The 17897-nt window shown below is 36.5% G+C and overlaps 1 protein-coding gene across 3 annotated transcripts in view; it reads left to right on the top strand.

Annotated features, from left to right (window-relative positions):
• IKZF2 (IKAROS family zinc finger 2) overlaps positions 1-17897 on the top strand; it is a 162011-nt gene that overhangs the window by 109497 nt on the left and 34617 nt on the right. For all 3 annotated transcript variants that reach the window (XM_055123069.1, XM_055123067.1, XM_055123068.1), the window contains one exon: positions 2421-2588. In XM_055123069.1, the coding sequence (XP_054979044.1) occupies positions 2421-2588 (168 nt within the window). The remainder of the gene's footprint in view (positions 1-2420; positions 2589-17897) is intronic.

Raw genomic sequence — 17897 nt, 5'->3', positions numbered from 1 at the left:
GATGAAATTTGGAGAAAAAAAAATCAAAGCCATTGTTACCGTTTTTTCTTCATTATAATAGCTTTATTTTGAGTGACAAATTTTGCATCCTAAATTTGAAAGTTTTCAATATTTCAGTCGAAGATTGGAGGAGACTTAGAGAAATCTAAGCATGATCTGGAGTATTTTCCAAAGGCAAAAATGACTTCATATGTTTCTGTTTAGCAGACTAATTTAATTCACTTTAAAGTTACTGTGTTCTGATTTGGTATTTCAAAAGTAAAATATTAGGAATGAAAGATGTTTTTACATTATTTTCCTTCTGCCTAAAATGTTAAGTTCATGTTTCTTTACTCTCAGTTTTAATTTTCTGTCAGTGATGGATTATTGAAAATCCTAAAAAGAAGTAGATTCATGCTCCATTGGTTAAAAAAATAAATAAATAAACCCCAAAACCAGACCACTTATGTGTGTGTAAAATTAGAGGATTGCCACACTTTTTTTTCCCCAAATTTTAATTTTTTTTGTAAAACTTCATATAGTATCTTTTTGATAGTATATTCCAGTTATAAGTTCTACTTATCATGGATACATTTTGTAAGTTTTACCAATTGCATCAAACTAAGTTCCCTGAAATAAAGTTTTGGGTAAGTTTAACATGATGGATATTTTTTTCAAGCTAATATATCAAGCTAAATAAGGCTTTTTAGATAGACTTAAATCCTAAGGTTTCCAGATTTCTTAAGGAAAAAACAAAAATAGTTACCATTCCTTATACACACATGTACACATACATGCATGCATATGTACAGACACACAGGTATCACACTTTTTCATGTATCATATTTGCTTATTCCATATGAGCAAATGCCGTAAATCTTGTCAGACATCTGTTTATCAACTCTTAAATTTCCTTAAAATTTTTTTAAAAATATGTTTATTATGGAGGCTGGAGTGATAGCACAATAGTAGGACATTTGCCTTGCACGCAGCCCACCCGGATTCAATTCCCAGCATCCCATATGGTCCCCTGAGCGTTGCCAGGAGTAATTCCTGAGTGCATGAGCCAGGAGTAACCCTTGTGCATTGCGGGTGTGACCCAAAAAGAAAAAAAAAATGTTGATTAAATGTGCAGTGACAGTTGCTAGAAAGTAACCAGAGACTTACCTTCTCCATAATTTCTGATTTCCTTTAATTAAAAAAAATGAATTACATTGTATTAAAGACAAAAAATACAGTTCATTTTTGACTATTACTATAAAAGCTTTACGTATTTGAGACATGGTAGCTCACTATAAATATGTCAACAATTAGAATTATGGCAATCACCTAACCTCAAATTCAAAAATGTATTTAGTTTAAGCTAAAGAGATTTTGTTAATTTTATTTGTATCCTGAACTTTGAGATTTAATATAATATGTTTGAACTATATACTTAAAACATTTTTTTCTATCTTGACAGACAAACTTAAAATAATTCGATTTTCCTGTGATTTTATGATCTTGAGCCACCAATTTGATCCACCTTATCTGTTTTACTGCTTCATTAAGTATGTTTTTGTGTACTGCTCTCTGCTGATCAGCAGTCCAAAACAATGGACTGAACCTATAATTTTTGCTTAAACACTGAGTGTTAATATTAGTAATAGGAAAAAGGCATTCTTATCAGACAGATGTTTTTTTTTTCACAACAAAAAAAACACAACTATATGGGGAATATCTGGATGAATACTTTTTTTGAATTTTTAATGATGTGATAGAATATTTTCCCAAGGGTTTTACTATTAGTGAGAAGTATAATTGGAATACCTGAACTCTATTTGGAGGTTTTGTGGTGATGAGCTTTGTAACCTGCTTTTCTCGTTGAACTTCTTTGACCTTCTGATAAATTATCAGCTAAATAAGAGAGTTAGGTTAAAGATCCCCTTCCAACTCAAAATCTATGTGGTTTTTAAAGTAATAGCAGAGTACAATGAAGAGTTCAGGATTTTATAGTTAAATTGACCAAGATTAAAATTATTAGCTAGAGTACTCATTAGCCATGTAGCTATAATTAGATACTTTGGTATTTGAATTTCAATTTCTTCTTCATTTGCAAATTGAAACTATTAATACCAGATTAGTAATATCCTTATGAGGAATGACCTGAAAAGTTGTCAGCAACAGGACAACTAGTTGTCCCACCAAAAGACAGGATATTTTTGTTATTTGAATTAACGACAGGAATTCGTTAACCTTTATGTGATCGTGGGAGAATGACACCACCTGCTTGAAGCTTCAGTGCCATAAGACAAATCTAAGTAGATAAACTTTGAAATACTTAAAAATTTTGCAGGCAATTCTCCCCAGCACAGAGATCTGGTTTTAGTTAATTTAGAAATAGCAATTTGTCAGTAACTCATAACCTACCTGATATCTCCCACTTCTTTTTCTTCCTGTAGGTGAGCGTCCCTTCCACTGTAATCAGTGTGGAGCTTCTTTTACTCAGAAGGGCAACCTTCTGAGACACATAAAGTTACACTCTGGAGAGAAGCCGTTCAAATGCCCTTTCTGTAGCTATGCCTGTAGAAGAAGGGACGCCCTCACAGGCCACCTCAGGACCCATTCTGGTAAGTGTCCCCAAAACCCTGAACAAGAAAATGGGAGAAACTCAAGAGGCTGCAGTCGAATAATCCAAAGTAACTTACAGTTTGGGTATGTAGCTAGGAAGGAGCTAGACAATGTTTTTATTTGTGTGTGCTGAATAACTGATAAATCTTGCAGGGTGCATATGGTCCTTCTGTTTAAGACTTACACATTTGGCAAAAAGCCTGTCAGCTCAATAATCTTGTATTTAAAGGCTTTACAGTTATGAAAACAGCTGTTATGGAACTTTTTTAAATGTTGTTATTGATACGGTAATTATTGATTAATTGAGGGAATTGAAAAGCTGGGAAAATATCACACTATGTTTACCATAGAACAGATGAAAAGTGTGATTTTTTTGGATTAATATGGGATCCAGAGTGGGACCTTCATAGATAGTCAAGTTTGGCTGTTTTTAAACTTGAAAATATTTTTTATTAGAAACGTGGCTATAAGAATATTTTCTATTTCACTTTAACTTGTCTTTAAAAAAACAAATCTTAAACTATGGTTATTGAATAGTATCTGGAACATCTCTCCCTTTAAATAGTGTTAAAAATTTTTTTTTCAGTTATAGGATATAGTACATAAAAGAGAAATATGATTAGAAATCTCTGAATGAATTTCATTTTATTTTAGCATAAATTGCCATAACCAAGACATTAAAGGTGGAAAATTAATACAGAATACTCTCAACCAAGTTTTATATGCTCCTTCTGTCCATAATGGCATATTAAAATTTAATTTTAATATGAAGATGTGATGGAAGTGAGATATTCATCAACATGGGCAAATTATATTAGTGCTGTGCATTGTGAGGTTAAGCTTATCTTTGTTTTTTTACATTTTTACTTTTAATCCTTATGCTATACTTAGTTTCAAAAATATGAATATAAAATATGTAAGGCTATTTTAGGATTTAATTCTAAAAATCTGGGCAGTTACAGAAAAATGAAATCAATCGAAGCATTAAAATATTCAAGTATATATTTTTATTTTCCTCACTGGCCAAAAGTAATTCGCTTTTGAATTAATTTTGTTACAAAATACAACATTTTATATTTTAGGTAAAATTTTGCTGTGAAAATTATTATCTTTGGGGCTGGAGCAATAGCACAGCGGGTAGGGTGTTTGCCTTGCACACGGCCGACCCGGGTTCGATCTCCGGCATCCCATATGGTCCCCCAAGCACTGCCAGGAGTAATTCCTGAGTGCAGAGCCAGGAATAACCCCTGAGCATCGCTGGGTGTGACCCAAAAAGCAAAAAAAAAAAAGAGAGAGAAAGAAAATTATCTTCAAGTGCTATTGTTTCATTTTAAAAGGTATTCTTTTTCAAAACTTATTAAGCCTTGAGGTTTTTTCTTCAGCTAGCTATATACTCTGCTTTGTTAAAAGATTATTGGGTGGAATGAGAATTACATAAAATAAAATTTCCTTGAACATATCTGTCTCATGGTCTCGAGGCAAAAATATAATTGTAAATATATTACATTTTATTCTTTACACAGTATTGTTGCTTTTAATATCATGATGTAGTGCACATTAGTTTCTTTTTTGACTACTTCTAAAAAGGCTTTTCAAAAGTTCAGGGTTTGGTGATACATCTGGAAGTCTTTCAACTGATCAGTCACTATAGGTGGTATCTAAGAAGTCAAAACTCCTAGTTTTGTTTTTGTTTTTGTTTTTTAGTTAGTTTGAGCTGGGAAGCTGCAATGAGGTTTTAAAATGCATATTGATCATGAGCCATTCAGAGTTCCTAGCTATTGAGCTAAACAAAGGGAAAGAGGTTCCCTCGTAGTTGGCCTCTCCTAATTTTGGTCAGGTCAGACACTTAACATCATTTTCATGGCTATGTGTAACTACACAAATTATGTGTATAGGACAAAATTGTTCCTTAAAACTGTATTTTTTTTAAATAAACATATTGTTATTTTGAGCTTCAAGAAGGAAAAAAAAAACAGATGTGGTCCCCTATATATTATACTATTTGGTGTAGTATCTTGAATTTCACATGTATTTAAATAGCATACTCAAACTGGCTAACCAAAGACAGCTTAATGAAATAGGGAAGAAAACAAAATGGCAAGTGGGATGAGGGAAAGAAGCACTGGATATCAAAAGGGTAATATCAGTTCAGTCCTTTTATTCAAGTCTTTTTGCAATTTAAAATACTAGCCTTTACTAGTGTTCTTTTTAAGGGATAGAAACTAAAACATACCCATTAAAATCTATGCTTTTCTAACTGGTCTCAAGTTGATCACTATAGTTTTCTTCATCTGCTACCAATTTCATCTTCCCTGATACTCCCACCCATTTTTTTTTTCACGTGTAACAAGATAAAGGACCGGAATTCCTACACATTCTGTTAATTTGGTGTTACTACCTACTGTCCTTCGATTACTACAGTTTTTAAGAAACCAGTATTTGGGGATTGAATTGTTAAGAGAGACCCTAGTGAATCTACTGAGTTTCAAACATAATTGTCCTTGCCTTTTCCATAAAGCAGTAACCCCAAATCATCTCGGTTACCTGTACAGAACGCCAATCAATGACCAATCTGCTTTGCTTCCTGTTAGTTCAGCAGCTTGAGATATTTCAAATAGCCAAGGCGGGGTTCTCAGCTTCCCCTATAACAGTGCCAGAACTCTGATCCCAAGGAGAAACATTCTTGCCTTGGGCATCAGACCAATTTCAAAATGTCACATCAGGAGCAAAAATTATTTCAAGATTATTTAACATAATGTTATTGTGGCATGGCTAACTCCTTGATGCCTATCCGGGAGGCAGTTGACTTTAGGCTGTATCATATCCTATCGATTACCCACACTTGGACCCACTGATAAACATGTATGGATGATTCTATTGGTGGCACTTCATCACTTCATTTAGCAGCTGGTTTTGCCTGAAGGAGCTTTGAAGTATCGTATCGCATGTAAAAGAGATATGGGCCCATTGTCTTATTTCCTTTGTCATAATTTTTTTTTTTCTTTTTGGGTCACACCTGGCAATGCACAGGGGTTACTCCTGGCTTTGCACTCAGGAATTACTCCTGGCGGTGCTCAGGGGATCATATGGGATGCTGGGTCGGCCGTGTGCAAGGCAAACACCCTACCTGCTGTGCTATCGCTCCAGCCCCTGTCATAGTTTCTTGGATGAGGTTAATGTTGTAAGGAACACTCTGGTACCGGGTTAGACATTCTCTCAGATCTTTGCAAATAGGAGCTTGGAAATTATTGAGGGGAGGGGCTTCCATATTTTAATTATCTGTTGACTCCTATGAGGATCAATTACTGCTGCCTTTATTTGGGCAGGAGCCCACTATAAACAGTCCACCTGATTGTTCTTTCTTTTTTCCACATCAGGGGCTCAGCATTGAAAAAATGCCAACTTGGCAGTGATGCTAGGTAAATTATGTAGGTGTTAAGTCTGTGTTGTTGAATCCATAGTCTCTATCCCGACTTCCTTTGTCACTTTGTAAGCCCCCACACCCTCTCCTTCAGCATCCAGCAAGGACCATGGTAGTTAGATGTAGAATGAGATTTGGAGGGTGGAGAAATACTAGAGCTGGTATTGCCTGATAGACAGCCAATCTGGTGTACACATATTGTACATTGATCTCCGCCAACAGTGAGCCATCAGCACAAAATATGAAATAAATTTTGAACACTAAATCGTGATTTCCCCCCCAAATAAAAGCCTCAAAAACCAATAAAATTAAGTAAATAAAAAGAATGAGGCATTCAAGATTGGAGAGATAGTATAGCTGACGAGGTGTTTGCCTTGCACACAGCCAACCCTGGTTGGATCCTTAGCAATACCTATGGTACTTCCAAGAGTGATTCCTGAGAGAAGAGGCAGGACTAGGCCCTGGGCCCAGCCAGGTGTGGCCAAGAAACAAAAGAAATGAGACATTGATGAAATAGAGTAAAATAGCTGATTTGATTTGCTTGAGTCACCATCTTGTGACTCAATTCTAGGCTACTAAGAATTTTTTTTCACAAGGTGACAGTGGATGCCCTCTAGAAGGATTCACATAGGGTTTTGCATTCTTATATTTTACAACAATTCTGAAAGGTATATTCATTTAACTTTCCCCGAGACCTCTGCTGCCTGTCTTCCTGTCATGTTCTGTTTTTCATTTGTTCATATGTTTGGGGCCATACCTGGCGGTGCTCCGGGTTTATTCCTGGCTCTGCACTCACAGATAGCTCCTGGTAGGACAAGGGACTATATGTGTTGCTGAGGATCAAATCAGGACTGGCTGTTTGCAAGGCAAGTGCCTTACCTGCTGTACTACAACCTCTCCAACTCCAAGGAATGTTTTTCTAAGCCACTGATCATGTGTTCAAGCCCTGTAGCATTACCTCAGCTTTCTTTAACTCCATGCAAAGTTTAGACTGACAATCTTGATTTTGAGGGAGAGATATCCTTTCACAATTGCGATTTTAATACCCCTCAGCAGATCTGTAACACAGTAGTGACAGCTGGTACCATATACCATACAAACCGTTTACATGTTAGATTCGTATAGTTTCTTGCTTGGTTACTAAGATCCATAAATGTAGACTGAAGGAGAGATTATGAGTATTAATAGCAGGTAAGAGTGACACCTGAAATATTTGTTCATCAGGTATTCTTGGTTTTCCCAGACCTGCATGATCCTAGTTAAATTTAACAATTAAATGTTATTAAGCCAGTCTTCACTTTATTATTCACTGAATCGCATAACAGCTAGAACATTTTTTTGTTTGTTTATTTTATTTGGGGGCCATAACTGGCAGTAATCAGGACTCCTTATTCTGGGTTCAGGATTACTCCTGGAGGTGATCACAGAGCTTGGTCAGCTGTCTGTAAATCAACCCATCTACTATCTCTTGATCTGAGATACGCATCTTAAGATCCATAGTTTAGTGCTCAGGCTTTACAGTAGCAACATAGAAACTATATTTTCTAAGCGAGAATATGTATGAGTAGAAAATCATGTCTTTACTCAAGAGTCATCTGATAGGCACCCTGTTGCTTCTATCGACAGATTTCCTTTGGCCTCTTTCTTCCACTGGCATTTCAAAAACACTGCTGTACAGAATGTCACTTCCCATCAAACACAGTGACTTTCAGAACAGCAGAAATATGTTCAGACTCTTTTCTTACTCCCATCCTATCTCCACAGTGGCATCGTCTTTGATTACCCAATATGTATATCAAAACAGTCTATTCAAATATGGTATGTCTTGCTCCATAATCCAAAGAGGGAACCACATTTAATGCATCCATTAATATTACACTGAACTTTGTAAGGTGCAGAAAAGTATCATTTTCTATTGAAGATCTATTTCAGCAGACCCAGAACTCTGGACACATAACATTTCACCAGTGATGTAGGTCTCTGAATTTTTCATTGAAATTATCCTCTATTCTCTAGAACTGCATTTATCAACTGGTGCCATGTGGCTCTCTGCTTGATTCTAGGGTGTTCGAAAGGGGCCACAGGTGAAAATTTTGTAAATGGGGGTCCGTGGCTTATGACTAGTTATGACAGAGGTGCTATAGTAAGTAAGCAAAGTCAGCAAGGGGCCAGAGTTGGACAAAGGTTGAGAAACATTGTTCTAGAATGTATCTAACTGATACATCTTAGGTGTTTACTACTTCCTGCTCACCGAGTCCAATCAGTATTGCAAGAAAGTAATGTCCCAGTTTGATGTTTTGTGAAAAATCAAGATGAACAAGATTTTTCTACAGGATGACATAAGAGGAAATTGACCTAGCCTTAAGGTTAAGATAGAGAAGGTATGCTGTTTCTATAGTGTGAAGGTAATAGTTCTGATTATCTTTGTTGATAAGATATTTTAAAAAGAAATTGAGATCCCCATGCCTGGTGTCAGAGTCTATATTAATATACTCCAATAAAGACACAATAAATAATCACATAAAGCCATCAATAGATTTCTTTAAAAAGACATTTTTTTAAAATTTTGTTGAATTACCCTGAGATAGTTACAAGCTTTCATGTTTGGGTTACAATCTCACAATGATCAAACACCCATCCCAATACCAGTGCACATTCCCCACCACTAATATCCCAGGTACACCCCCTCCTTTCTCACCCTCCCCCTGCCTCCATGGCAGACAAGATTCCCAATAATCTCTCTCTGCTTTTGGTCATTATGGCTTGCAACACAGACACTGAGAGGTCATCATGTTTGGTTCATTATCTATTTTCGGCACATATCTCCCATCCTGACTGCTTTCTCCAGCCATCATTTTCTTAGTGATCCCTTCTTTATTCCATCTGCATTCTCCCCTCTGCTCATGAAGCAGGCTTCCAGCTATGGGGAAATCCTCCTGGCCCTTGTATCTACTGTCCTTGGGTGTCAGCCTCATGTGATGTTATTCTATACTCCACAAATGAGTGCAGTCCTTCTATGTCTGTCTCTCTCTTTCTGACTCATTTCTCTTAGCATGATACTCTCCATGTCTATCCATTTATAAGCAAATTTCATGACTTCATCTCTCCTAACAGCTGCATAGTATTCCATTGTATAGATGTACCAAAGTTTCTTTAGCCAGTCATCTGTTCTAAGGCACTTGGGTTGTTTCCAGATTTTGGCTATTGTGAACAGTGCTGCAATGAACATATAGGTACAGATGTCATTTCTACTGTGCTTTTTTGCATCCTCGGGATATATTCCCAGAAGTAGTATTGTGGGGTCATATGGAAGCTCAATTTCTAGTTTTTGAAGGACTGTCCAAATTGTTTTCCAGAAAGGCTGGACCAGTGAGCATTCCCACCAACAGTGAAGGAGCGTTCCTTTTCCCCCACATCCACACCAGCACTGGTTGCTATTGTTCTTTAGAATCTGTGCCAGTCTCTGTGGTGTGAGATGATAAAAAACAAATTTTAAAGCAGGAATTCTTTCAGAATGTTTTCTTGGGGGAGGTAACAGGGCTATGTTCTTCAATAGGGTAGCAGTAATCATATGTGGCTTTCTAAATATGTCTAGTACCACATGTTGAAATGACATTTTTATTAAATTTTTTTAAAAATCTACATATTTAGAATGTGTTAAGTAGAAAACTTCCTATGAGTCACATGTTCATTGAATGGCACTGTTTTCAGTTTATTATAATTATTATTTAGATCACAAGAGCAGTGCTCAGCCTTACTCCTGCCTCTGTCCTCACGGATTGCTCCTCGCAGTCATGGGGAAAAATATCTGGTGCCAGAGATCAAATATGGGGTGGCAAGTTGGAAGCTAAATGCCCTACGTATTGTCCTATCTCTCTGGCCCCTCTTCTGGATTCTTTATAATAGATCTCCCTCCATGAGTCAAGGAACCAACATAAAGATTCTGTCCCCAGCACCCCATATAGTCCACCAGGAGTGATACCTGGAGCAAGAGCCTGGAGTAAGTCCCGAGCACCACTGGGTGTAGCCCAAAAACAAAATATTCTGCTCATCAGTAAATATATGTATATTTTATTATATTGTAAGGGGATCTTCATAGTGTTTCTATATATTGACCTTCATTACTTTCTACTTTAGTGGGCCACAGTGTCATTTGCATTGTACAGATTAGTGTCATTTCATTGCTGATATGGCAATGTATTTCCAAAACATTGTTGTCATCATAAATAGCCACAGATAGTCACAGATGGTGATGGAATATTGTACCGGAAATTGCAAACTTATTTGTTATACTGTAGCCTTGTTAGAAAAAAATTAATATAATTATCATTGCCCAGTTCTTCAGTACTGTTTTAAAAGTCGACTCATCTTCTTTTCTAAGATGTTCAAATTATTTTTATAAACACAAATTTCTTCTGGCACTTTATTAGTTTATATGTCTGAATTATTTGCATTATTATGATTATAAGTAAAACTGGCATACATTTGGCTAGGATACTTTTCGATGCTCCTTAACTTTACATCAATTTCTGAATGTTTGTGGACATTAACTCAAAGAAAAGTCTTCTGCTTGGAATTCAATACGTTAAGGCATAACTGTCTCTTAGAATAGTTTTAGGAATATAACTTTGTGGCTTTATCAGGCCACTTAACTTGACCTTCAAATCTCCTTGTGCTGTTAACGCCATGCTAAATACAATGTGTTGTCTTCTACCTGGACTTCGCTTCTGATTAGACACTATTACCAAACGTTGAAGAATAAGAACAATCCTCAAACCACCCTTAACTAGTTCATTAATTTAATCCGATAATTAAATTCATTCTCCAGTCTTTGTTTCAACTTGTAAAACACAGTGACACAGAATAGGCCTTAGTTCAAGGTGTCATCTGATTTGCAGACTCTGATATTAGTTCTGATTTTCTGTGGTTTGGTTGGGTTTGGTTCTGTTTGGAGCGGTCAGAGCTGGCCGTGCTTATAGGACCATGAAGTCCCCGATATAGAACCCAGGGCTCTGGCATGCGAAGCGTGGACTGCAGGGCTCTGAGCAGTCTTCCTTTTCTAACATTAGTTCTGTGTGATTGTCTGCTAACCTAAGAACTCTTTCTGCTTCTCCCCATCTTATCCAAGACAGAGTTTGTTTGCTTTAACATTTTATTTATTTATTTATTTCATTGCATTTTATTTTGATAACAATTTTTGGAAAAGATTTTTTTTAATTTTTGTGGAAGCCCAGAAGAAGTGGTAAACAAGTTTGCTAATTAATATATGAGTAATGTTTTGCACTGAGAGTGAAAAGATATTTCATGTGGGAAAACACTTGATTTGAATAAATGTTTTGGATTGGGATTAGTCTTAGTTTTTTTTTTAACTTAAAACTATGTTCAATTAGGAACCAGAGTGATAGTACACAGGTAGGGCATTTGTCTTGCACACGACCTACCCGCATTCCATCCCCAGCATTCCATATGGTCCCCTGAGCACTGCAAGGAGTGAGTGGTTCCTAAGTGCAGAGCCAGCTAGGAGTAACCCCTGAGCACCAGCAGGTGTGATTCAAATAGAGAAAGAAAAATTAAAGGTTAAATTTAAAGCTAACAAAGAGAGCCTCTTACAGAGCAATAAATAATACTATTTTGGTAGCATTTGACAGCATTTGCCATGGAAAAAGCTTTGTTCCTAAGAATTTTTGAACAGAATTGTTTCATTACCTCTAGAATAGTATACAAACGTGTAGTCTTGGTAACAAGATTTTTATTAAAATTATATATTTTATTAAACTTAATAAAATAATGAAAGAATTCTAAACCCTTTTTCATTTGGTTATGGCAGTGCTATATTCTATATGAAGTATCTCCCTTCAGGAGGTAAAAAGAAAAATCATGCAAACTAAATTTGGGTTGCATATCATTTATTTTAAAAGGACTTTTCATGTCATGGATGACTTAGAGCCAATCCATGTGTCTGGGTGCTGGTATTTCAATAGAAATGCTTTACTTTATGGAAATAAGTTGAGTCGATTGAAACATATCTAGCAATTATAACCCACTTCCTTCTTTTGCCTCATCTCAGCACAACATAAATTCATGACAACATAAATACACAGATTTTTTTAATGTGAAACTTAAATATTTTAAGAGGAAATGAGGAGAAAAAGGGGAGAAGTAAAAAATGAGGATATGTTGGGAACAAGATTGCCAGGTGAAGGTCACAGTCAAATGTTTAGGCCGGTTAGAAACTAAACTACTCTTAACACCCTTGCCTCGGCAAAGCATGTGGATTCCAGTGCTCTGAGAGGCCCCCCCCCCCCATGAACTACTGGCTTGTGAATTGCAGGACGGGGTAGCTCAGACTTGTGGTGGGATGCGCCCTGGACAGGCTTGTGGACCACCATTGTGCCCTGCGTCTGCAGGTTCCAGGAGATCATGTGGCCACCTCCCATTTGTCTGAGGGTCAAACCCTGAGTGCTATGAACATTGACAGATATGTACACACCTGGGCCCTCATCTTGAAGAGCCACTCAATCATTAAATGACTATTAACCAACTGAAAAAAAATAAAGAAACTATGCTTTTATAAACTTCTGTCTTATAAAACATTAAGTATTTAGGACAGAATGGACATCTTTTATTACATGAAACTTACATAATGTGTTATAAATCTTAGAGAAAAATAATTAAGAAAGCTTTTCACCCAGTCTCTAATGTTTTTATGCCATATCTAAAAATTCCACGTCCAACTGTGAAATTATACTGAACTCAAATTTTTATCAAAAAATGTTGATATTTATTATTTAATAATGGAGACTATTTAGAAAATTAAGAAAAAAAAACAGCCCTAATGTCCCAAGGAAATTTGTTCAATGTCACATATTCAAATAAAAGTTTTCCTAAATATTAGTATAATTATGAGAATCTTACAGCAGCACTCATGTATTGTTCAGAGAGAACGTAAGTGAAGTAAATATCATTGGTTGACATCACTGTGTATTTTTTTCTCACTTTATTTTCTCTTATTTTAAAAATATAATTCATTTTCAGTAAGGCCAGCTATCAAATTCCATACAAAATCTCTCAGTTAAGCTGATATTTACTATAATTCTTAATCTGATAAATCATCTAATATTAAGTACTTTGTAAAATTATATTATGTGGTTTATTTGGATCACGTGGCTCCGGATTCATAGCTATTGAAGGAAACTTCCAGTATCAAAATAGCATTTTTAACTTAGGGTTAGTAGCCCACGTTATTCTAAGCAGATCTCTTATTTATTTCCAAACACCCCAAACCACCTTAGGAATGTTGATTTTTACAACACTACTTTATAACTTATTCTGTGTTTGACAGTTTTCAGCTTAAGAAGTTTGTTCTTTATGTCTAATTGTCAGTTTAAAGCTATTTTGTCCTATAAAAAGGAACCGGACCAGATGTACCATATAAATATCCATCTGTTAAGACAACAACTTCCTCCTCGTTGTACATTTTTAGATCTTTTATGTAAGGATTGTCTTTTTTATTTTTCAGACTGTGTAATTTCAAGGACTATATTCTATCCATAAAAAAATTCAGAAAAAAAATTAAAGTTTATTATTAGTTCTTAATACTGATTTTTAGAAATGTATGTAAAATATACTGCTTGGGCTAGAGAAATAGCAGAAAGTACGAGATTACTTGATCACTTGTGCCATACAGTTGCTCAAATGATACTCAAGAGGACCCCTCCCCCAAATACTCAAATTGCTAGAAATATATTTAAAAATCTGCCTTTTCATTTTCACTGTCACTGTCACTGTCATCCCGTTGCTCATCGAGTTGCCTGAGCGGGCACCAGGAACGTCTCTCATTGAGAGACTTATTGTTACTGTTTTTGGCATATTGAATACACCACTGGAAGCTTGCCAGACTCTGCTGTGCTGGCGCGATACTCTTGGTAGCTTGCCGGGCTCTCCAAGAGGGGCGGAGGACTTGAACACGGGTTGGCCGCATGCAAGGCAAATGGTCTACCCGCTGTGCTATCACTCCAGCCCCCTTTTAATTTTGGCCTTATTTAATTTTTGATTCAGTTATGCCTTTCCCCATTTTGAGAAAATACCCATGATAAAATTATATTTTTTATTTTGAGACGCTACTAAGAAGAGATTAATTTGAAACAATCTGAAGAGGAGAGAGCTAAAATTAAACAGAATAACTAGTTTGGATTAGATTTAACCTCTGACCAATATTTTTTTTAAAAAAATGTTGTCAGAGTTTCCAGTTTTTGTTTTCTTATATATGATAGTTAATTTGAATGATAGTATGATAGTAGTATATCCTCAAGTATATATTTTTATTCTAAAGAATTCATTAGCACACATATCATTTCTTTAAATTATTAATTGATTAGAAATTATGGGCTGGACCAACAGCACAGCAGGTAGGACGTTTGCCTTGCACACAGCCGACTGGGTTCAATTCCTCCGCCCCTCTTGGAGAGCCCAGCAAGCCACTGAGAGTATCCCGCCCGCACGGCAGAGCCTGGCAATCTCCCCATGGTGCATTCGATATGCCAAAAACAGTAACAACAAGTCTCACAATGGAGACGTTACTGGTGACCACTCAAGCAAATTGATGAACAATGGGAAGACAATGCTATAGACAATGCTAGAAATTATGTAAGCTAACAATATTTTAAATTGAATGTATATGTCTTAAAATGTATTCCTTATTTTCTATTCTACTATACCCTATTTTCAGCATCTTACTTCACTTAAATTATATTCCTTCTCTATCCTTTTAACTTTTTTCTCTTTGTGTCTCTGTTTTTCCCTGAACTTCAGATATTTGCGTCAATATTACTTCACTTGATTTCTGTGATGACTGCCAGAAAACAATATATAAATATACATATATAGGTATATATAGATATAGAGAGATTGTATCTTATTAAAATAAAAATGATTTGGGGCTGGAGTGATAGCACAGTGGGTAGGGCATTTGCCTTGTGAGTCCCAGCATCCCATGTGGTCCCCTGAGCACAGCCAGGGGAATTCCTGAGTGCAGAGCCAGGAGTGACCCCTGAGCATCACTGGGTGTGACCCAAAAAGCAAAAAATAAAATAAAATAAAATAAAAATCATTTGTACAACATGGAATTGCTTCTGGTTATAGACCTTTGGATAGAAGTATTACTGCCTATTTTGTGAAATGAATTTAGTTTCTTAGAAAAATGTACAATTTAAGTTCTTGGCCAAAATATAGAACCAGTTACTTTCATAGTGACATTATTTCAAACTCAGATCACCATATTTGGTTTTTCTACCATATTTTCTCTCACATTTGTCAGAGACATCCATTTTTAAAAGCGAATCCATAGGCTGTTCTGATAGTCCAGCAGGAGAGGTGCTTTATCTAACGTGTGGCTAGTCCAGGCTCGATCCCTGTTACCCCATATGGTCCTCTGAGCACCGCTAGGTGGCCAAGTGTGATCCCTGAGCACAGAGCCAGGAGTAAGCCCAGAGGACCACCAAATATGGCCCCCAAACAAAAGAAGAAGAATGAAATATTTTAAAAAATTAACCGTGGCCTAGTGTAACGATAGATACTTAAGGTTAAATTATATCCGCGCAGAAACTGAATCTAGTGCTTCTCATTCCTAACAGTGATGGTGCATCAAGTGTAGTGTTGTTTGTCCTGCAGACTTCCCATGAGAAAGAACTGTTTTTACATGATTGTGGAGCTGGCACCTGGCCCATTTTTTTGAGTGATCTCCCACGTGTGAACTTTCCCCACCCTCTACCCCTCCTTTTCTTCCTGGAGGTGGTTGATAAAGGTGGATTACACTGCTAATTACACAAGCAGTGTCAGTTGTACTCATGATTTGCATAACTGTGCTTTGCTAATTTCACCCATCAACTGATACTCATGCCCCTGATGCCTCTCTGCATGCTCTAGGATGAGTTCAAAAGAAGGAGAACAGGTTTAGAATGTGGAGTCCCTTCTCTTTCACCAAGGATTTAAGGCTCTCCCCATTCAAATTTGACCAGGATGGAGGAAAATCCACTCTCAGTCAGCCCTCTGGTAGAACATTCCATATGACTTTTACGTAATAGAATACACCTTCCTAATGCCAAACAAAGCAATTATTATTTTCCTGCCTTATATGTTATTCATCAAAGAAATGAAAATGAATTGAGCATATATGCGATCTCATATTTTACAAAGAACAGTAACTACTGCTTCTTTAAATTTCAGTAACTTATTTCTAGAAGGAATTCTATAGGAAGTCTTCCTTCCATAATGAATACTCTTAACATAGCTCTGAATTTGGTTGCAGAGACATTTATTACATCGCTTTAGTGCTAGAACCTTCTGTCTCATTCTTCTTGTACTCAGGTGTTTTAAAACCCGTAAGAATTATGAACTCCTTTCACCTTCTTTTCGGTTTTCTGCACACTTTCCAAGTTCGCTAGCACAGTTTTCAGCCTATGTAGATGTGGGTTTGGACAGCCTGAACTTGTGGCCGTTTCACCTTTCCCTTCCACATTGCTGAGTCTGCAAACTTGGCATGTTCCAAACTCCATGGCAGAAGTCAAAGGGCTCAGTGCCAACTTCTTACTCACTCAGTGTCCAGAAGGACACATCACACTTCTTTTTGTCGTTTGTTTTAGGGATGTGTGTGTGTGCGCGCGGGCGCACACGCAAATTAATCTTCACCCTTTCCTCTTATTTTTCTTTCTTGATCCAGTATCTGTGAGTCAAAAAAACCTGTTCATCCAGAGCTTGTGCTATCTTGCCAGATCTTGTATGAAAAGTTCTAAATCACAGAAAATCGTATGAGGGAAATAAAATCCGCTATCAGTCATGATAAGCATAGGAAATATATTTAAAATATAATGAAAATGTTTCAAGTCATAGTTATCTCTCCAGATATATCCATATTTATGCAATTGTACATAAATATGATGACAGTAGAAATAATAAAAAAGAAATATCATAAATTAAGCATTTCAAAAGAGATCTTTTATATAGTCCTACTTGTGTAGCTCCACCCTTACATTGTATTGGATGAATGAATTAATCCACTGAAGCTTTCAGGGGAAGTCTTAAATTAACCAGAAAGTTACTTTTCTTCAAATTAGTGGATATCACTGTTGGCTATGTGTATTCTCTAGTGGATATTGGTGTAAGTTCATTTTGAAACAAAGTTATTAATATTTATGGGGCATTATTTCATGATAAGCACCATTTTACTTAACTTTAAAGAAAAGTCAAAGGTAAGAGTGTCTTGGCACTTTGCCTGTTTGTGGTCTATTTGATGCATATACATCAAAATAAAATGTGTTGACATTATTGTAGGGCTGAAGCAATAGCACAGCGGTAGGGCCTTGCACTCAGCCAACCCGGGTTTGATTCCTCCGCCCCTCTCAGAGAACCTGGCAAGCTACCAAGAGTATCTCGCCCCACAGCAGAGCCTAGCAAGCTATTCGTGGCATATTCAATATGCCAAAAAACGGTAGCAACAAGTCTCAAGATGGAGACGTCACTGGTACCCGCTCGAGCAAATTGATGAGCAACGGGATGACAGTGACAGTGACAGTGACATTGTAACCATGTTGCTTAAACTAGAAGAAAAATAAATATGAAGTAATTGTTTTAAAAATAAAAATATTTAACATAGTCTTCAGTTTAAAATATTATGTCTGGCCTTTAAATATTTCAGCAAGGTGAGTTTTATTTTACTTTTTTCTTTATATTTTGCCAACATGTATTATTTAGATTAGATTTTATTATTTGAGGAAGTGAGGTTAGGCCACACCCAATCATATTGGGTGACTACTCTGGTATCAGTGCTCAGGGGTTACTACAGATAGTGACCAAGAAGAGACCATAAATGGTGCTGAAAATTTAACCACGA

Source organism: Sorex araneus, chromosome X, assembly GCF_027595985.1.
Source record: "Sorex araneus isolate mSorAra2 chromosome X, mSorAra2.pri, whole genome shotgun sequence".
In the NCBI taxonomy this organism is placed as follows: Eukaryota; Metazoa; Chordata; class Mammalia; order Eulipotyphla; family Soricidae; genus Sorex; species Sorex araneus.
Note: the sequence above shows the minus strand (reverse complement) of the source record. Positions and strands in the feature narration are given on the sequence as shown.